General features: G+C 37.7%; 1 protein-coding gene across 1 annotated transcript in view; it reads right to left on the bottom strand.

The window, feature by feature from the left end:
- RPAP2 (RNA polymerase II associated protein 2) overlaps nucleotides 1-21,695 on the bottom strand; it is a gene marked incomplete at both ends in the record, with an annotated part of 48,082 nt that extends 26,387 nt beyond the window's left edge. Inside the window, 11 exons of the mRNA XM_079535505.1 lie at nucleotides 4,254-4,322; nucleotides 10,720-10,800; nucleotides 12,318-12,412; nucleotides 13,857-14,799; nucleotides 15,620-15,655; nucleotides 17,941-18,029; nucleotides 18,527-18,592; nucleotides 19,350-19,448; nucleotides 20,103-20,217; nucleotides 21,048-21,093; nucleotides 21,638-21,695. Coding sequence (XP_079391631.1) covers nucleotides 4,254-4,322; nucleotides 10,720-10,800; nucleotides 12,318-12,412; nucleotides 13,857-14,799; nucleotides 15,620-15,655; nucleotides 17,941-18,029; nucleotides 18,527-18,592; nucleotides 19,350-19,448; nucleotides 20,103-20,217; nucleotides 21,048-21,093; nucleotides 21,638-21,695 — 1,697 coding nt within the window. The remainder of the gene's footprint in view (nucleotides 1-4,253; nucleotides 4,323-10,719; nucleotides 10,801-12,317; nucleotides 12,413-13,856; nucleotides 14,800-15,619; nucleotides 15,656-17,940; nucleotides 18,030-18,526; nucleotides 18,593-19,349; nucleotides 19,449-20,102; nucleotides 20,218-21,047; nucleotides 21,094-21,637) is intronic.
- Nucleotides 21,696-22,354: the final 659 nt, after the last annotated feature.

Below are 22,354 nucleotides of genomic sequence, written 5' to 3'. Positions count from 1 at the left end.
AACTGGTGAGGTGCTCCTGTACAGCATCTTTGCACAGCTGGGGATGACTTCAATCTTCTGCATGCCCCCACACACATCTGCTAGGAGCACACAGACTTCTGTCTCTTCGAGGGACTGCCAGTACACCTGGCAGAAAGACATGACTTGTGATGGGCAGAAAAACTGACAGGCAGAGAGATCGTATTGCACCCAACACCCTGGTTCCAAGCAAAAGAAGTCTAGGAGACAGTGTGTGCTAAGATATCACTGCTGCTGCTGAGACCAAGGACCAGAACTGTAAAGGGAAACTAATCATCCTATCTGAGAGTTTGTGCTGGGCAGAGCACGCCCAAGTATCCCATTCAAAAGGCTGTCCACAAGAAGTACCAGAATGGAAAAGGACTGCAGCTGTCTGTGCTGCACTAAAGTACAAACTGCCACTTTCTTGTATCAGCAACTAGCAACACAGTGTTTTTTCTTTGCTCTTTTCTTTTGTTTTAATTATGAGATTCTTTCAGACTCCTAAGATTTCTTCTTCTTTCTCCTTTACAAATGAACAAGATGCTTAATTAATTTTAAAGTTGGCACTGATTAATATCCCAATGAACAACACTGCAATCCTTCAAAATACTGTTCTATGTATTTCTATTTCCTAAGTAATACTGGAACATGCTGGGAGGAAGTGAAGTAATACTGATCTCCTGCACATTATGCCAAATAAGCAGATTGCGTTCGCTTAGGAAATGCTGATAAGTAAGAACTGCTTAACAGAAAACACATTTGAGTTCACACTTAGCAAATGACAATCAAAAACTATTAAGAATGAAAAAAGGAAGAACATATACATTCATTTTTTAACCATGTTGAAAAACCTTGCATTTTCTTTATTTCACAAAAAACTACAAGTTGAGAGCAAGAGGACAGACAAAGACTCGGCCTTAATTTCGAATGCTTTTACAAAAAGAAAGGTTTTGGGGCTTTTGTCCCTGCAAACTGTTTCAGAAGGGGAAAAAAAAATTGCATTTCTAGCTCAATTATGAACAACACTTCTTAGCTGAAACCTACTTTCTGTCATCAGATGTGGAATAAAAGATCATCCCCCTGATTTTTAAATGGTTTCTTTGGGAAAAAAACTGCAATCTTGAGTTCAGGTGCCGTTTTTATAGTCACTCTGCAAATCTGATTCATATCTAATATGTATTTGTGCATTTCACACATGTAGACATTTCCAGGCAAGAACAAAGCAGGGATATCACAAACATCTAAATTTGTCTGAAAATATCTTAGGAATTTCAGTGTTGAATAATACAAATGCTCTGTTGTGCAAAGAAGTAAAACTGAATACTTGAACATAAGATTCTCCAGTTCCTGAACTGTTATCTCCAAGAGAGTAAACCTCTAGAGTACATCTCCACATGACACATTTATCTAAAGTGGCTGCACACACGTAACGATGGCTTTTGTTTTGTGATCATGGTCATTTTGAGTTTGTTTAAATACTGCAGCCCAATGCCTATACGCTAATCCCAGAACATTCTGAAACGTTTCAAAGCTTTTAGCGGGAGGAACCTCTTGCATAGGCTTTGTAGATGAAGCTGACCACAGTTCACTGGAACCAGCCAGCTCAGATAAATAAGATGAAAGCAGACATTTCCTGAAAATATCTTGAAAGCTTTCCATTAGACTGTACCAGGGGTATACAGTAAAAACAGCAAGTGCCCATGCTTATATAGCAACCAATCTTCCCACTGCTTTCTCCTTTCTGTCTTGATTACTGTCTGTGTATCTATTTATCTGCTTCACTTTAACATCTTGTACTTTGGGAGAAAAAGATGCAACTTCTGTTTGCTGGTTTACATTACAAAGTAGTTACTGGTGTAACACAAAATTCTACTTAACATTGGTATTAAATATGACAGGGAGATACAAAAATTTACAACACCTAATGGGCAAAAAAATCAGAAATTTGATCTACAGAACATTTCAGAGTCAGCCACTCCACAATAGGCATGAATGCAAGCATTCACACAAAATTCTCTGGCTGTCGAAGTGTATTCTAAGAAAGTCAATATAGTCACAAAGACAGGAGTGCCTCAGGCTAGATTTTCAATTTGATTGAATAAATCCAGCTGTTCACTAGAAAGAGGAAATGCTTCACCACTGGGATCTCCAACATTTTATAATTCTAGAAAGATCGTCAGACCACTTAGTGTCAGGTACTTTACTTCAGAACAATGAATTAGAAGTCCAAGTTTCTTTAACAGTCAAAAAATTTGAGGGCATTTAAGTGCTTAGAATGATTTTTGGAAGGAAGGCCAGCAGAATACAAAGGGAGCCCAGATCTTATCTAAGCACTAAAATTAGGTGTAAGATTGGGCGTTGTGACTATCCTACATGTAGATTCTACAAAGATTTAATTCACAAACTTTTAATGAAGAAAGGATAACGTTATCATAGTACAAACTATTAAGCAGTGATAAGTCTTTAGGTCAGTATAGCTGTAATGATAATATTGAATCTCCCAATAGCACAGAAAGTGTCATTGTACTCTGAAAGTGCACTGTGAACTTAAGCACACCGTATGTCCCTAGGAGAAGGAAGTGGTGAACCACAATATCGATGCACAAAGTTGAGTGCAAGTCCAACAGTTGCTACTTTAAACAAAGTTTGCCTCCTTCCAAACAAAACAAAAATACTTGAGGTCTTAGAAGTTTCTTTTCATATATACCCTGAAATCCCATGCTCACCCTGCCTTCTTTAGTTTGTGTTCTTACGCCTCATGCAGCACAGGGTATATGTAATGTGGTTGGTCTTCCTGCTGGAAAGAGGAAGTTTCAGGGTCTTGCTTATGCTACTGCACTCCTGAGCATTGTGACAAAAAAGTCATCCTGTGTTGGGCTGGGTCAAGACATTGGAATACATTACTGGAATAACTCATTTATTTAGGCATGGACCCCTAGAAAGCAAAGGTAAAAAAAAAAAAAACACCTTGGTTCTCTGCTTCTACTGATTGCTTCCAAGACTGCCTGCTACTTGTAGAACATTTAAAAGCAATTGTAAAACAACCATTAGCTATGACAACATTTAGACCTCATCATAATGCAGCACAGACCAGCTATATATTTTAGCTTCCGTTCAGAAGAGTCACAATTTCCTTAAATGTACAGAAGCTACTTGAAAAATTCATAAGATCTGTTTCACAAATTACCAATTCAACCATAAGAATATATAGTAAAAATGACAAAAGATTTGTTCTTATAGTTGATAAAAAATGTATGCCAAGGCATTCAAGTAAAGTTACTTTCTGTGTTCTGATTTAATGAATCATTTGAGCGGTATCTGGCTGGGTGACAGAGATGCAAGGCTCGCTGAAGCCTACTCTAATGCCTACTGGTATAGCCTTCCTTGGGACAGTAAAGCCAGAACAATGTGTCAGACTGAAGTAATATCAAAGAAAGTAAATGCAGTACTGGGGATGCTATGAGGTTGGCCCACAACATCTCTTGACCTGTGAATATCTGTAAGTACTTCTCTGTCCTACTGGCTCCAGTGACCCAGGAAACGCAAAAGAAGAAGCAGCAGTGCGGTAATAAACGGCCTCTGAAATAAGATTTCTGCAATCTTGTAATTCAAGCTGAAAGACATACAAAGATTGCTTGATGGTTTAACCCTATTGAAAAGCAGGGCCTGACACTATGTGAAACCACCAGTGATTTCTTTAAAGATGAACTAATGTTAAATAATGTTTAATGTGAATTTCATAGAGAACTGTCTGTTTTATGCATTGCAAAGTTTATATTCTTAATTTTAAAAATGTATGTTAATTTGGAAAATATAAATTAATGATGCATATGACTACAACTTTTATAACTCATGCCTATGCATAGAATCTGACTGAAAAAGACTTACCTTTAGGGAAATAAATTGACTTTAATGGTGAAAGTGACATTAAAACAAGAAAACAAAATTCAAATAATACATGTCATTTTGTCCCACTATTAGAGAAAGGCAGACTAGTGAATAGAAGAGACTGAAACAACCCCTTTCTTCCATCCTTCTTTAAAAATATCTAAAACTTAGTTAGCTCTTAAAAATAACACTTTGTCCATTGCTAACATTTTGTTTCAAATATTTTATTTCATTTGCATTAAAAATATTTCTGTTGATTCCTCCAGTCAATTTCAAGAAGTCTTTCCTCTGTTTTATCTGAAAATTAAACATTCTCTTGACAGGCTAGTTAGGACAATTGTGTATGAGAATAAAAGTGTACTTACACAGATAATAGAACAATAGCAATTAGAGTCCATTCAGGCATTTTGTGAATAATATTTCTGTTTGTTAACCTGAAAAATAGCAATTAGAAAAATCAATTCATCAATCAAAAAAATTCATTTCATAGTGAAAGTAAACAGATTTTAACTGCTGAATTCAAGTCAGCCCTTTAAAGACTTAGTATGCCACAGTACAGTGTGGCATTCACAGTCCCATGTGAGCAGTCAGCCAACTTTCTGTCTCTCTCCTCTTAGACGGCCTCAGAGCAATTACAAAATTGCCAGTATGTGTTTTTGTTCCGGAGAGAAGTGGGATGAGGAAGATAGAACAGAAGCCAATTCTTTGAATTCATAGCCTTGGCTGCTATGAAGGCTCAACTCTCCCTGACACCCAATAGGAAATTCCAAGATCCACATATATGCTTTCTGTAAAGATGGGCCTTCTTCCTTACTTGGTTTCAGATCTAGATTTGCTGTAAAACCTAATTTTGCATTGTAGTAAAAATAGTAAACCACAGCTTGAAACAGTGATTGAGCACCTGATCGGAAGGCAGGGCCAACCCAGGGGAGCTCAGCTGCATGTGATGCACCTGAGTAACCAGAAGGGGTGGATCCAGTCCTTCCCAGACCTCATTTAAGGGCTGGCAGTGGAGGTGAGGGTATCTTGCTGGAGTTCCTTGCCTATGGGAGGCCTTCCAAAGGTAAGCAGGTTTTATTCCTTTATTTCTCAATCTACAGATGCTGCACTTGGGTTTATTTGCTGCAGCCTGGGATTGTGCTACTCTGCTGCTATTGCTATATTTCCCTTCACGTTGCAGCAATACATACATGAACATATGGGACTTTAAGATACTGGAGAAAGTCCTCTGATGATTTGTGTTAGTAAAATGGAAACCTACAATTCTAACTTAAGTAATGGGCATCAGTGCAGACATAAGAGCAGGAAAATGAAGTGTGAAGAACCACGAAGATGCTCAACAACAGGATTGCTACATCTTATATCCTCTGGTCCCTGTGATTTAATTCAGTAGTAATACAGTTTGACTTAAACTCAAATGTTAATGTGACTTAACAATTCACATATTGTTTTATGGATGAATTTAAGCATGACTGGTGCTGTTTGTGATGAGCAATTTTATGGAAAAGCCACAGTTCAAAAAGAATGTGTAGCTTTATGGGAACCCCAAAAAAACCCTCGCAGAACTAATTTTATTTAGACAGATGCTGCCATATAACAGAAATGCTGAAGGGGGAGCACCTTAGTATGTTTGCTTCCTTCCACTCTGCTTGCCTTCTCTGTGGTCTTACATAAATCAGACACAGAATGAAGCTATTCTGTCACTCACTACTGGCGCTGGAGAGGATAGAAGGTTGTTAATAGGTCTGAAAATAAACCCTTTTCTCTAGAAGGAGACATCTACTAAAAGTACGAATTTCACCTGCTCCATCAGGGGCTTTAGATTCTTCCTCATTAGAAGAGGAGATAGCGGACATCAACCACTGCAGAGGTAAAGCAAAAGACTTCTATACCATGTTCAAGGCTCGTTCTCGGAGAAAAGACTTAAATCTGTTTTGAGCATCTCAAAAGAAGATTTAATACCTGGGAGTTTTCTATAACTGCTAGCCTAGTCATAGAAGCTTTATCACTGAATCCCTTCACCTTATCAGCTCTGATTTTATCAAAATAGTACCAACTGAGCATTATCAGGGTAGCATGACAGATGCTTGTAACACAATTAATGGAAGCTCCAAAAAAATCAAAAGCTAATCTACCTCTAATTCATTACTAAAACACAGCTGTGTGTAGGCATACTGTTTTTCCTGATTGAGTACAATAAATCCAGCTTCAGATCAGAACGGAACCATGCTCAAGGGATCCCAAAGTGTAATGATCTATGATGATCAGTTAAACATTGAAGTTTCCAATATAGTCTTCTTAGTTTTCTTCCTTCAAAGGGCAGTTTTAAAATGAAATAGCTCTTAACAAATTGAATTCCATGGTTTTCTTCACTCAGTAAGGCTTTTAATTTCTTTAGGAAATTAGATAACAAAAATACTCAAGAACACTGGAAAAGTGTTTGTACTTGCCATTGTTAAAACTCAACTTCTCTTTTCTCACTCTGGGAAAACTACCCAATTCTTTTCAAAATTATTATAAAAAAATACAGTTGTAAATAAGACATTTCATAGGATTGCTTCCCTTATTTTAGAAATGCACTCAATTTTTTTTAAAAGGATACTAATGATTATAGCAATATTATTCCATTTTCTTTCTCAAGTCTGCTATCAAAGTAAGATTTTTTTTTTTTTAAGCTGTAATTACTAAAGTAGTATCTCAACAGCCCTACTTTTGTTAAACAATGAAAGAAAAATCAACATATAATACTATGTGTATAGGAATTATGTCAAACTAGAATGATAGTATTGATAAATACAAATTATTTTTTTAAAAAGATGCACATTTACCAACCAATATTAAAATAGCCAATGGCAGTAGCTGGCAGCAAAGCTAGTAACTGATAAACTGTTTCATTTTTCTGGTTGTAGAAAAAGAAACAAAACAAAGGCTGAAGGTCTTGACTCAATACTGATGATGGTGATAAACACTAAGAAATGTCTGATGGAATCATCTTGACAGACAATTCATATGTAACATTCCAGTTAATCTGCTATGATAAAACACAGTGGAAGAGACAGATCCAAAACACCTGGGAAAACTCTGTCAAATAGTGAAAGCATCTTTATTTCATTGCTCTACAAGGAGTTATTATTGATTAGAGCACAGGAAGGTGTCATTCTTGTACACAAACTGAGAGATACAGTTATTTGTGTCAATTAACTCTTATTCAATGTTAGTATTGATTGGCAAGCTCTGAACACTAGTCACTGCCATCAATATGCTATTTATGAAGGAGGCAGTCATAAGATGCAGATAACCAGCAGGATATGCCAGTATGGATTTGCTGATGTACTACTGTCACTGGACTGGATGAAGTGAGGCTCCCACAACCTTTCAGTACAACACCTGTCCTAAAGCGCTTGTGCAACTGGAAAAGAAAACATTTTAGGCTGATCAGACTAAAGCTAGCAACCTACAGGTGTGAAGCCTTAAGTAATATGGAACAGTGGAAGGGCTGTCACTTTCAAGAACAAGCAGTGTGTCAACACGAAGGCCTCTAAAGAGTAAAGCTTTCAGGAAACAGGGAAGTGCAAATCCTCTGCATAAATGGTTCATTAATTCTTTGTCTTGCCTTTGGCCATAACTAGTACTTCAGAACAATTTGTGAAAGACAGGAGAAAAAGGTCACCACATTTGTCTCACACACATTATGGAAATGTTTAAATACAGCAAAAGTTTTAGGATGTGATTTTGGGCAGAGAAATATTTTCTGTTAAAGAGTTTAGTTAAACTTTCTCACACCTACCTAAAGAAAGAAAAGAATGTGCAACTTTTCAAAAGTGAGCGTCTCTACTTACTTATTCCCTAAGAATGGACAGGTAAGCCATGAATGCTGCATGGGTTTCTTAGTTGCTCGTGAGTATTGCGGTTCATGCCAGCACAGCTTGCAGGAAGGATGTGCTATGACTGGACTAACTTCTTCCCTCAGCCATTAGACAAAAGGACCAAAAAAGCTCCCACAAAGAAGATGAGAATGAGTAGATGCATCACAGTGACAGAAATTGACAGGAAAAGGAATAAAGAGTAAGATACAGACAAATTCCATTGCAAATCACCTTCCAGTAACCGACTGGAGCTCAGCCTGCAAAAAAAAAGTGAACTCTAATATGGAACTTCTGGGAATACAGAGAAGTCCTAGGTTGAGGTAACCAGTAAATGGAAAACTAAACCCAATAATGACACAAAGAGTACACAAAGTTGGTCCTTTTCCTTCAGTCATCTTCCCATTCAGTTACTTAGATGCTGATTTTACTAGTGGTTTACTACCATTAGCAAATGCTGGCCTGAATTGTAACCAATGCCTGCCATGGAAGCAAAGTTAAGTACTTCCCTATGAGCCCTGTGCTAGAACTTGAACAGAACATCAATACTCCTGAACTAAAGGAAAGAAACTCTTAGTGCTGCAGGTGCTCACCACCTCAGCATCTTCTGATTCCTAGGAAACAATTCGATACAGGAAAACAGTCCAACATAATAGCAGGTAGATAAGACAAAGTTGTAATAACAGAATTTTGAACACACATTTAAGAAACAGCAATATCACATTCATTTTGAGAATCTGTAAATGACAAGTGCCATAAAATCAGCTGAAATATATGTAACCTTAAGGTACAGCAGAAATCCTCTTTTCAAAGTGCGATACTAAACTTTAAAAAATAGAATCATACATTCACAAATGTAATAATTTAGCCTCAGTTTCTATATAAATAGCTAATTTTGTCTTCATCTTTTAACAAAATGCCCTTATACACTCTGGAGAATATTTGACATCTCAGTTTTCGTAACAAAAGCTTACAGGCGCTGTGGGACTTTGTTTGGGAAGAGCTTTAACCATTCTAAAATGTCTCTTGAGATGCCTCTGTGCGTTTCCCAGCAGTGGTGATTGAATAATATGTTGCCCAAAGGAGGCTGAACTGCAAGTGTTCCTTTAAAAACCAATGGAGCTGAAAATTGTTGTTGCTTAGTTCACAACATGCTCTTTTACCCTTCTTCAGCTAAGCTTTACTACTGTGATGTATTTTACTTCCTTCTTCAGCAAGTTCTGCAGCCTGAAATATTTCTAGTAAGAAAAGTAAGGAAGTTCAGTAGCAGTGCTGCCTCTGTAGTCATCAAGCATTTTAACCATATTAACAAAGGAAGTAACAAATTTCTAAACCCTACAAACATAAACACAGGTTATAATTTTTCCTAGGGCATCTGCAATAGCAATCAACTTATGAGTCAGAGAACTCATATTGATTAAATTTAAGTATGGCACTAGAGATTCAAACCTGTGCCTTTTGCCAGAGAGCTAGATTTTTTTCTGTATCAGACAGATTTATACCAGAAATACAAGGAGAAAGGGTTCAAATGTTTTTATTACTTCTCTATTTCCAGTATGTTCATCTTACTTTACTTTCAGCAACACTAACAAGTCTAGCTGTTGCGAGATGCATATAAAACAGTAATAAATTCTTGTGTAGCATTCACAATTGCTATCAACCACTCTTTTCCCCAAATGCTGTATTTCCAAGCAATTTATCTTTGCTTTTATGTTTTTAAAAGGCTACTTTGCCCTCCTACAGCAAAGCTCCTTTGCAGCAAACTGCTTTCGAAACCTGATATTCAAGCCATGTTATCTTTGAATAGCAAAAATAATTTAAAATATAAGTTCTGCTTTTGAGGTTTTTCAGCTAAAGTTACCACTAAGCATTTATACCGCAGAGCAACGGAAATGCATTTTTAAGACACAAAGATTTAATTAGAAGAGCAGACGTATACACATCATATAGATGCTATTTCAGTACAACAAAAAATATCTTCCGTGGTTGCAATGTTGTTAAAATCTTAATAACAGTTAAATGACTACAGTTGCAGAATGAGGTCCAAACACAAAAATTCTTATATTCAAAAAACATCATGCCCAGAATCAGCAGAAATAAAAAGAAAATGTATCTTCCATAGTTTAAAAAAAAAATCTGGCATATATTGAGATCCATGTTTCAGTGGCATTTCTCTGGCTATCAGACAAATCATAAGGAAACAGGGAGAGTTGGGTTTCTATTCACCAAAGACTAGATTTCTTGTGTCAAATGCCACAAGAATGAGCTTTGGTAAATCTACATGTAAACATTATGCATGATGGGAGGTGGTGATGAGGAAATTGTTTCAAGAGTAACAGCCTACACAGTTAGCAGCTCTTGTTGCTCCTTTCCTAACAACATGTCAAGATGCACAGCGTAATCGAGGTCCAAGACATGAGTTGGTGGCTCCCCCAAAAAGAACAAACATCTTGAGAAGTTGCTACCATTCTAATATCCCTCTTCTTTTAGTCCCAGTGTCTTTAAGTATCCTCCTCAGTGCTTCTGTGACTATCTGTGGTAAAGAAACATACCCTAGACCTACTTCCCCTTGAAATTAGAAGCAAGAAAGGTCAAGTTGGACCTTCTTTCCATTTTGAATATTAGTGGTAATAATTATTAATTATATTAAATCCTGTTAGCCCAGCTACAGGGAGCCAGAGCAAAAGAAAGTGACAGATGTCAGAAACTCACGCTTAATAGGAGGTGATGAGGTAGCAGATCCTTTAAAAGACTCACCATCATCCTCCAGAGACCACTGGCCTAGTTTTTAAAAATCTACTCCTGGTGACCTAGCCACTGTCAAGAGCAAGGAAGGGGTTGACTTGTTAGTCCACAGGGAATATGACATTTCCTATGTGAACACACAGCCTCTCTGTGCCCAAATCACAAATACAAATCATAGGATGTTTAATCAATCAAGAATTGCTAAATAAAGACTAATACTTACCGGAAAGTTTTGACAAGATTTTTTAGCTCTGTGTAAACATCCCCCAGCATAATCTGAAGAGGGCCCAAAACTGCAGGTAATCTAGAAGGCAAGAGACACTGGTTAATGTTTTTGTGTCTTAATTTCTCCTGAAATAAGGCTTCCATCAGAGCTCGTTAAAGGTAATGAAAAGGGAAGAAAGTGTTTGTGCAATAGATTTGGCATATAGTTTACATTTCTGATTCCTCTCAGTGCTTTTTGGGCAATATTTTTACTTTTACAACATTTGGATTATAAAAATAAGAAGGTCTAATTTATTGTAAATGTGAAGTAGAAATTGGATATCGTTTTACACACACTTTCTATTAAATTCCATGTCAGTTCAGACATAACATTCTTACGGTAAAAACAAATGTTTTTCATTATAAGTATTGGAATTTCAGTCTTCATAAATGCTTTAAAAGTTTATATTGGTTAAAAAATAGCAATTGCAAAAAGAAAATTGCATGCCTAACTGTCATTCACACAAAGAATATATCTGCTAATCTTAGACTTACATATGATAAAAAAGGATGCAACAGAAATAACACTCCATTGGAAGTCTGATTATTGGAACAAAGATGTTAGCAGGGCAATCAGAAAATTTCAATAACAGATTGCTTTCCTGCTTGAATGTATAAAACTTGATAGAGAATGCTACAAACTGCTTAACAAGTTCTTGTTATTGCTAGCATTTGGGGATACCATCTATTACTTTTCACATATTAGATGTAGATTTCAGCTAAAATTTCTGCCTCTATTTGCTTGTTAACAACTTCTTGCATTTGAATATCCAATTATTTACACTTATATGTATGGGCACTGTGCTGATACTGTTGGAATAGTCAATATTTCTAGTTGTATTTATATCACTGTACCTTTTACTAGAACTGTGTATTCCCACCAATCTCATCTGAACCAAAAAATTAATTAAAACTACAATTGAAATTACAAGTAGTATGTACATGAAGTGCACACAGCTATATATTGTTAATATTAACATATATGTATTTATTGCTGATTTTCAGTTGCTATTTTACATCCCTCTGAACCTGCTTTTAAAGAACTTAATTTAGACGCTTCAGATGTTTCCAGGAATCTGAGGGAAAGGAGGATGATAAATGAAGTGCTTTCTGCAGATTTTTGGAAGCACATTTTCATTTTAAGCTCCATGTGTTATAGCAACATTTAGAGCAAGAAAACATAGATATTTTCAGTGTAGGGGCACAGCTGAGTTCTAACAACTACTGACCAGCAGGAACATGCTGTCCTGCCAGCCTTGAATGCTACAACTTATCATCTACAGGCTCTGGTGCATGCAAGAATGGACAAGTTTATCTTAGAGACTATCTTAGTAGCAAGATTCTGACACTTATCTCAGCAGGTTGTGCAAACTGTTATCTGCTGCTCCATCATAGCATGATGGTGTCAAAAATAATTTATTTAGGGCAATACCGGTTATGAATAATGCCACCCAGAAAAAGGTGAAGAATGTCCTTGCACAGTGTGTTTATTACTTAAAATGATGATGAAAGATCACCGATGTCAGCTTGATGATTACTGAAGTAAGGAATACTTACGCTCTTCTCAGTTTCTCGAGGACAATTCGCTTCCTAATTTGCATTTGTGCATTTGAATCAACAAGTGGGAACATGGGGTCTTCCTGTTGATCATTCTGTATTATAATATTAAAGTCTTTAATTAAAATCTAATATTTAATTGCAGTCAGTGCACCAGAATAGTCACAGCTTATCAACTCATGTTTAAACATAGGAAGCTCTCATCTCTGAACAGAAAAAAACAGCCAGTAGTGTCTTAATGGACAGAACCCTGGTTAATTTCACCCAACATAGAGTTTGCAGCTAACCTGCTTTTCCCCTTTCCTTGCAAAGCCATATGCTAGATACTTTAATTCAACTAATGGCAAATTTATTCAGAAACTGGCTAAACTTTTTTACAAAAAGCAGTGTAACTTCTTTATTTTAAAAGAAGCAATATTACGAAAGTTACACCCTCTTATGCTCATAATATACTTGACTTTAAAAGCAAAAGCAGTTTCACATGCTTGTACAAACTGTACAGCCTACCTAGGATAGTTAATGTACTGTTTTACTATAACGACAGGAAGACCTGGTTGCTGTCAGATGGTCTGCCTACCCTGATAAAAATTCAGACCACTCTGTATTTTTTCAGTTCTCCAAATCCTCCAGACTTTTTCCCCCAAATTGTCTGCATTGCAGCAACATATCCAAATAAATCAGCAGACACCAGCCTTGGAGAATTTTAACTATAAGTAATGCCAGAGATCTAATCTTACTCAAAAGAAATAAATCCAATCTCAAGTACTCTGAATTAAAGGCAAAAAAATAAGTTAATATAGATTTTATATAATGAATAAAAGGTGGAAGAAAAGAAATCCAGTTCCTCTTTCACCCAAGATCTACTCTGTCTAATGGGTTTGTTTCTAAGTAAACCTTATTTAGCCTGCAAGGCAGCAGTTTTACAGAAAGCCTTTGTTATAGAAGTCCTATCTCTCCAGCTCACAGAAATCACCAGTTTTTCTTGCCAGTAAGCTATTCTCACACAAGGCTCTTTAACAGCTGCTTCTCATTGCAATTATGCAATGCTACAGTTGCAGAGTTGTAGAGATGATGAAAAGGATGGGCCTGGGAAGTGGTGACAGTGTTGTACTTCATTTTTCTACTAAGATTACAGTAGAAATAGTTCTACCTATTCTCATTTGCTACAAAAACTACATAGGGCCTATATAGATCTTAACTTCTTTCCTGTTCCCGTTGCCAGTACTTCCCTCTTGTTTCAGCCCATGTTCAGATTGTGCTCAAGCAACCAAGTCATCTTTCATGTTTCAAAAACTGCAAGGAACCTACCAAAACTGAATGCTTCCCAAACAGTCAAATTCATTCTTATCAACTTAAAATAATTTTCTTCAATCTTAAGGGATTGTTTTGAATCTATCCAACCTTCTTATTAGTATTTTACATTAATAGCTTGATGATACCATGGCCGTATCCGCTTACAAAGGCAGCAACAAAGAGCTTGTAGTGTCTGCGTAGAAGCAGGATTTCAACAGCCCAGACACTGTTCCATCAGGCACTTACTTTGTCTGTACTTGAATGTTCATCTGTTTGTGTATGTGCTAACTCCTCTTCAGCCAAGATGTACTTTCCTTTATAGAACTCTCTTACTCGGAGTTGTAGGAACTCTGTTTCTTCTTTTAGCTCTTCGTAACTAGGCACAGGCTTAACTGTTTCACCTGAGCCCATAAAAGGTAAGGAATAGTTCAGACTGTTTTCAAACTTCCCTACAGCAGCACTGTCAAGGTCTTCAGGTGTATCTAAGTCATCCTCATCAAGTTCTTCATCTTCTTGGTTGGCAGATGATGGGCATTCTGATGACCATAAAGTGTAGTTCGGACCATACAAAAATCTTAAGGTTTCCTCAGTTCTCCATTCTGTAAGTGTTTGCTTAAGCAGTTCTAATAAACTGCATTTGGCAGCTGAGGAAGAAACTGAATCCCTCAGTTCAATTTTTTCATGTTGTTTTGAGTTAGCTAGTGTTTTAAGGTATTCTGCTCCTTTTTTACTCACACCTAGGAAGACTATCTGTGAATTGCTACAGGTATCTTCACAGTACTCAGAAGCATTTGATTTTCCTGGAGTAGTATTTTTTGAGGGCATTGCAGTTATTTTCTCTTGAACAGTGCAAGCGTGCATTTCTTCCTGAGCATTTAATTTACAGTTAGAGAGTCGTTCAGTGATTTCTATCACATTTGAGCCTTCAGATTTAGAGCTGGAATAAACTTTCTGAACGTGCTTCTTTTTGAGGATGCTGTTTCTGTGCAGTTGCTGTGCAAGATTGACTGAACTTGACTGACTTCCTGGTAGAACAGAAGAAACAAATTCCTGTTCGGTATCACTACTGCTATCACTGGCTGTGCCATAAGAAGCAGATTCACATGGATTTGAAGATACCCTAGGATTTTCAATGTCAGAAGCTTTGATTATTTCATCACATAGTTTCACCTCTTCTCCAGATTGACCACTGTAACAGAAAACACAAGTCATCAAAATAAGAAATGGATGTTACGTGAGATTGGAAAACTATTATATATAATTAAGAAAAATGGAACCTTGTTTGCTTACAGTAGATGTGTAATTTTTGCCCTAGAAATTATATTTAAACTTGTTCTAATGTTTTGCAATTAAGACAGTTTAAATGCTGTTTAGAGAAATTAGTTCCCAAATGCTTATTGGCAGTTAGAACAGCAAACAAGTTGTTATTAAAGACAACAAACTTAAGTTCCAATTTAATATGAAGAATTTTAAAGTACTTCCATTTTTAAAATGAAGATCAGTATCAGTAAAATGAATATCAGTATACATATGAATGTAGTACCTGAAAACCAGTAGGCCACTAGAGCTTGTTTTTGGCATATATGTTTGCCATCTAATGGCTGGATGTTCCAAAAGAAAACAAAGTCACAATACACAGCAAGTACAGAGAGATGACAGAGTAACATGACTTCAATTGAGCTGATACTGATGTTTCAGAATAGGAAGTACAGAAGTTTTCATCACCTATAATTGGTACCATTTTCTTTATAAAGAATAGATGGTATAAAATGTTTAAACTACAAACAGTGTTATTTGTTTCAGATTTCAGCAGGCTCAATTATGACACGAAGGCCAAGAGCAGCTGTACACTAAATCATACAGGTCAAACATGCTAGTTTAGAATCACAAAGGAAAAGAAATAAGACAAATAATCCTTTGTCTAACAAGGTCTCTTCAAAGATTTGCCTTTTACCTAATGTTTATATTTCTAACTATAAATGCATATAACAAATTACTGTTCAATGTACCTCTGCCCCCTCTTCAGCAGCTCTATGTCTGATGGTCTGCAAAAAGAATACAAGGAATGAAGGCTAATTATTCTGCTAAATCAGTGCTCTTGAAATACACAAACGCAGAAAACACATAGTTGAGGATGGAAAGAACCTCTAATGATCTCTTAGTCCAACATCCTTTGTTCACAGCAGGATTAGCTGGAACGGGCTCATACGTATGCATTCACTAGCCAAATTTGTGTGAGCCAGTAGCGTGATACATTTAACAACAACTGATCAAATCATAAAAACGTTAAGTCAGAAAGGACCTCTGGAGGTCTAATCTGACCTCCTGAGACAGTGAGCTTGTCACCAGCAGCAGATTAGGTCAGTCACACCTTATGTAAATTAAAATCTTGAAAATCTTGAGGATTGAGATTTTGGAACCTTTCTGTGTAGGCCGATTTGTTCCACCACTCTCTTAGAGCATCTTTTTCCCCAATGTTAATGTAAACAACTGATATTTATGGCCAACACTCCTTATTAAGTTTTCTGATAATAACCAAGACCAAGTTTAGGTCTGTAATCTATGTGATTTTTTTTTTTTTTTTTTTTTTTTTTTTTTTTTTTCAAAAAGTTGTAGACTGTTTTCAGATCATCCCTTGGTTTTCTCTTCATCAAACTAAACATGATCAGATCCTTATAAGTCACAAGGCCCTATAGGAAAAACAATCCTGAGTAGTTTGCAGGAAAAATGCTCCAAATTGATACAGGAATTATTCACAATATCTTCCTTTGAAATTGTTTAAAAAAATAGGCTATGAAGTTATAGTGATCTAAGATAACGGAGTCCAAAGGTTTCTGGAAACGCTAAGAACTGTTACTGAACAGATTCTGAAGGATTTCTTTCCAGGTTTCTAGCTGCTGTTCTGTTTCATTTCAGTTCTAAGGTAGCATCACAATGCTAACTACTTTATTCAGCACTGAATATTGAAATCCACACCTGCCTTATGAATGACAAGGAACCTTTTAAGCATGCCTTGAATATAAGTCAATGAAATAACACCTTAAACTTGGACGGTATATATAAAAAAAAAAAACACACATCCATACAACAGATTTAAAAGGATGACAGCTGCACTTTCCATATAAATGAATTGAGTATGAAAAGTAAAGGTGCTAACTTTTTACTTCAGAAGCATTGTACTGAAATGATACCTGACCAAATCTATGATTAACATTCCAAGTTTAAAATGAAAAAAATAAGCAAGAGAATAAAAAATGCTAATAGATTCTTATGATGACACTACTCATAAAAAAGCATAAAAAGCAAAAAATTATGTGGTGCAAGTTTAAGTTTTAAATAGAAGTTTTTAGTCGTCTTATGCAAACATATTACTAGCCATGCACTGCTTGTTGTTTGTGTTTGCTTGGTTTGTCTTGGAAAACATACCCACCTCAGCATAAATAATTATGTCAAACATCAGAACTCTGCTCTTTATGTTAACAAAGAGATATTAAAAACAGTTTCTTTAGAGAGAGCAAAACCATGAAAACACTGGTAAGCTTACTTAACTATTTTACATTTTTACCTAATTCTTCAGGTCAGGCTGTTCTCAGCCTCTTCTCTCACTGACCCATATTTCATACAACTCCTCCCACTGTGAAACTGAAGTCACACATAATTTCAGATTGTTTTCTCTGTTGAAAGCCAGGGTACTTGCTTAGACAATGAAAATTGAATAAATGAGCTGAACCTTCTCCGGGCGAGTATTTACTGCTGAGCAGTGACACCCAGTGGCTTGATTCATTGTTTGCACACCTATGTTTCTTAGCTTTTAATATATTAAAGCACAGACTACGTAACACTTCCAAAATGTGTGTTGCAGTAATAACAGAAAATAAGCAATCTGAAATGACAGTTTTATGAAGGATAAGGAAGTTCTTCATTCTACAGACTTTCAGTCTAACCTTAAGCCCAATGCAAGTGCTCTGTTAAAATGAGAAAATCTCTTGTAACAGAGTAAAACAAATTATTCCTTTACCTTACATGGCTTGTAAAAATCCAAATACATTTTAAAATTAATAGGAGTTTATTATTTATGACTAGTTTGCCCTCTAAACTAACACAATCAAGTCTGAGTGGTCATTACTAGAACTGGGCCATGTCAATTACAGTAATCCATATGGCAACAGCACTTAACATGAGCACCATGCTAAGTTGACACGTTAACATCACCTGTGTCTGCTTCAGTCTAACCACTTGGATGTATTGCAACTAATTAATTAGCATTGCAGCTTGGACAGAGAAAACAGTATCTTTGAGATGAGCTACAACTATATAAGGTCACACTTACATTTCTTCTTCTCGCATCCATACTGGACTCTTCGAAATTTGAGCTTCAAAATATTTAGATGCTTTATAGCAAAAGTTGCTGCAAAAGCACTGGAAATACAGTATGGAAAATGTGACTGAAAACATCATTAGTAATAATGACAACTTTAAAAAAAAAAAAAAACCACCAAAACTCTCAAGAGCAATCCTGAACCCTGTAAAATGTCCATACAGTTTAAAAGATGTGCAATAATATTTAGGTGTTTAACAATGTAAATTCTGGTCTGCAACAGAACTTTTTTTTTTGTCACATTTTTCAATATGACTCCTAAAATTTTGCAGCATCCTAAAAAAAAAAAAATTATTTTGCACAGTTGTGTCAGATAAGATGACAGAACATCCCAGCACTTCTCAGACTCAAGCTTGGTAGCTTGGAGATGGAAATACACTACTTAGGAACTTCATAATCAAATAGTTTATGAAAATGATTTTCATGAGATCCAAATGCATTGGTTCTGATTCAATCCACTGTATGAGTGCTGTTACAAAATGCATTTGTAATGTGGAGACAGTATTAAATACACTTAAAAAACAGCTTGTTACCATACCTTTCTTTCAGTAATATCATAAACTCTGTTAGTTTTTGTTGAAATCCTGTACTTCTGTTTTGGCACCTAAAATGATATGTTGCTTTCATCAGCAAGATTGTCACATTGTTACATAAAACTTTCCTCCTAATTCACATTTTCAGTACATGGAATGCTCTCAGTTAGTTGAATTACATACTGCAGCAACCTTTTCCCTCAACTCTCTTGGTATTTTATCTCCTTAGACATAAGAACTGCAATTTCTCATTATTTACATCTTAGTAGGCAACTTCAGGTCTACAAAAAAGCCTCTGCTTGGAGTGAATCAATTGCAAAACTGTACATATTTTTTCTTTCATGATTTTTTTTCCCAGATAACTTCTTGTATCACAACTGGTATTACACCATAGGTTATGTAACTGAACTCACAGCTCTGATATATTGTATTTAAGTTTGACTGATTTTGACACAAGTAACATCTGCTTTTGGAGGGGATTTGCAATCACAAAGTAATGCCCATGCGTTTTACCTTTTTTCATTTCAGCCCGTCTTACAGAGGTACAGAAGGACAAGATTAGAGCGCTTCTGCGTGCATGAAGGATGGCTATGAAACCATACCTTATTCACCTTTATTACTATCAAAATAGATTATAATTGATTCTCTTATACAGCAATGGTTGTCAACCAATCAGATTTAACTTTTTACTTCAGAAGCATTGTACTGAAATGATACCTGACCAAATCTATGATTAACATTCCAAGTTTAAAATGAAAAAAATAAGCAAGAGAATAAAAAATGCTAATAGATTCTTATGATGACACTACTCATAAAAAAGCATCTTACATTTTCCAGTTTATTTCGACATACAGGGTAACCACATAGTTTGATGATAGACCGTTCATCAACAATGTCTTTATAGTGAGATGGAGTAATACATTTTCCCTGCAATAACAAGAAAATAGTTCAAAAACAGATACTGGAAGATCTGTCATTTTTCATACTCAAATGAAAATAAGCAAATACAAACTTTCCATTTTATAACAGCGGGTTATAAAATAATAAATAGGTTAATAAACAGCACTGAGAACCCACCCAGTAAAAAATAGTAAGAAGTTTAAAAAAAAAAAAATACACATACTTATTTTTGCGTATACAAGCACTTCATCATATACCTCTAGTGCAGCTATTCTCTCAATTTTCCTCTCTTTACATGTTACATACACCTACCTGCCATCATATTTACAACCTTAACAGGAATAATCCTCATATGTTCCTAGTAAAACTGCTGCCAGATGAATCGTGTGGTAAAGAGTACCATTGTCTAAATTCACAGAGGGCATGACACAGACCTAACTTTTTGTACTTCCCAGAGGCATAAACAAAGTATGCTTACAGACAGAGATTCATAGTTTTATCTCATCCTACAAAACTGGAGCATATTTTTTTACTGCAGAACCCTTGAAAATAAGGTAACCATCAACAGAGCTGACAAGAGAATGAACTTGTCCACTCTGAACTCCAGCAAACTGTTCTAAGAACTTTAAAAAACAGTTGGACATTAAGATACAAAATAATACCCAAACTTACAACACCTACAGAATTCAGAAGGAACTCTTCAGTAATGTTCTCTTCTAGGAGTTGCTCAACAATATGCAGTGCCTTTTTCTCAAGTTCAATCTTTTTTCTAGTAGAAGCCTCCAGCGCTGCTTTCCTGTAACATAAGAGATGTTAAATGAAGCAGCAGCTCCCATAAGCAATTCCCACAGTGAATATTTATCTTCTTTTCTAAAATACAGTAGTTTGCATTTTCTGCATCTCATCAAGTTGGCCAAACAAAGCAACAAATGGACTATAAATTTTGTAATAACCACTGAAAAGAAGAAAAAAAATAAATAAAAATCTAGCTTTGCTTTGCTTTATTTTCTCCCCAGTCAGGAAAAGTTGCCAAACCACAACAGAATTATTTCAGTTTTGCACGCACCCGCTGGTCATGTATTTTCTTGTATCTTCCATGTATCTGCAGTGAGGCATATTTTAACATATTCTCTTAATATACACAGATTTTAGCCTTTGCTAAATGTTATTCTCATTCTGCAATACAGGCTGATTAAACTGCAGCAGCTAGGTGATAGAACGGAGACAATCCTTGTAGCTCTGCCTCCTCCAGGAAAGAAGTTCTCCTGCCACCTGTGTCACCACTGTGAGTCTGAATTCCTTTGGGCAGCTTTCCCCAATGGGTGGCTGTCTGACATCTCTGTGGGGAGCAGGTGGCAGAGGCAGCTGTACTATGGCATTCTGTGCTGGTTAAAGGGGATGCAGCTTTCAGCCCTGTTAAGATGTTATGTGCAGCTCTGGCCAAACAGGATGGCTGTGCCTATTATAAGCAATGCTAAACTGATGTTCAGTTAAAAGACGCGCAGCATCACGCCAAAAACCTGCAGGAGGTGGATGGTCTCTGGAAGTCAGTTATCTCTAAGAAAGCCAAAAACACGGGAGGAAGAGTTACAAAGACCACCATACGTTGTTTGCTAGAAATGGTACCTCTGAGCAGCATCTTCATTTTTTGGAGCAGCTGACCGTTTATTTCCTAGAAATCAAAAACATGGACGCATATAAGTGACTTTTCTTCCTTTAGCAATGGAAAACATTGGTACTTTGAAAAATATGAAGACTTCCGCAAGCACAGTGGAATGCACAGAACCTCGCTTTTGGTGGCTGCGCCTTCAGCAAGGCAATAACCACTCAGCAACGTCAGGCACAGCTTTTGTACCGCTCCTGGGGTAAGCACGGCCTGCCCTAACCTGGACGCGGAGCCTATACGCCTAGAATATGTATTTTTAGGTGACAGCTCTCTGCAACCGGAGACGCGGAGACACCGGCCGCCGGCAGCTTGACGCGCTGCCGCAGAGCCCGATGGGGCTCGGGCCCGCCTCATCCGACCGCTTGCGGTGAGCCCGGCCCCAGGCAGCCGCTCTCTGACCCCAGCCGTGCAGCCTGCCTGGACGAGCCGAGCCGCCCCGAACTCGCGGCATCGTCGCGTACCGCCAGCCGAGGCCGTCCTGCCGCCCGGCGCAACGAGGAGCGCCAGCCCGCTATGCCGGCCTGCGGACGCTGCGCGGCGCGGAATTCACCTGCGCGCCGCCGGCCGGGCCTCCCCTTCGCGCTGCCCTGCGGCTTCCCGTCCGCCATCACGGTGCTGCCGGCTCCCTCCCTCTGACCTCTCACCGGAGGCGGAGCCGTCTCGGCCCGGGCCGGGAGCGAGGAGGGGCTGGAGAGCGGCGCGGCTGCGGTGGGAGCTGCGAGCGGTGAGCGCTTCTCACGGGCTTTGTTTGTTTTTAACTCAGCCCTGGGTTGAAGGCTTACGTTAGCGGCGCCTCGTGCGGGCATGTGCTGCACCTCGCCCCGGGAAGCTGCCGAGGAATGTGTTTAATAGAGGAGCGAGAGCGCTGGGTGTCAGCGGCAGAAAGCTCCTAATTGTTTCGATGCCGTGCGTTTGCCGCTGGAACCACTGGAAAGATGTGATTAGAAACCGGGTTAAGTCTCGAGGCCCGAGAGCGTATGGGAGCTGAGCGGCAAGTCCTGCTGCGCCGTGCGTGCCGTCACGTGTCCGCGGCGGGGAAGGAGAAACGGCGGCGTGTTGGTGTTGTCTGAGGGCGCGTGACGTCCTCGCAAACGGGCGGCTGGGAGCGCGGCGTGCGCGAATGGAGCGCGTGGTGTTGTGAAATTGAAAGATCAGGCTGGAGACGCTGCCGGATTGCAGGGAGGTACAGATGTTAGAATAGGCGGCTGTATTCTCTGAGCATTAAAGTTTGCACACGTGTGTTTTTATGCTGTTGTGAGTTGGTTGG

Source organism: Tetrao urogallus, assembly GCF_951394365.1.
Source record: "Tetrao urogallus genome assembly, chromosome: 5".
In the NCBI taxonomy this organism is placed as follows: Eukaryota; Metazoa; Chordata; class Aves; order Galliformes; family Phasianidae; genus Tetrao; species Tetrao urogallus.
Note: the sequence above shows the minus strand (reverse complement) of the source record. Positions and strands in the feature narration are given on the sequence as shown.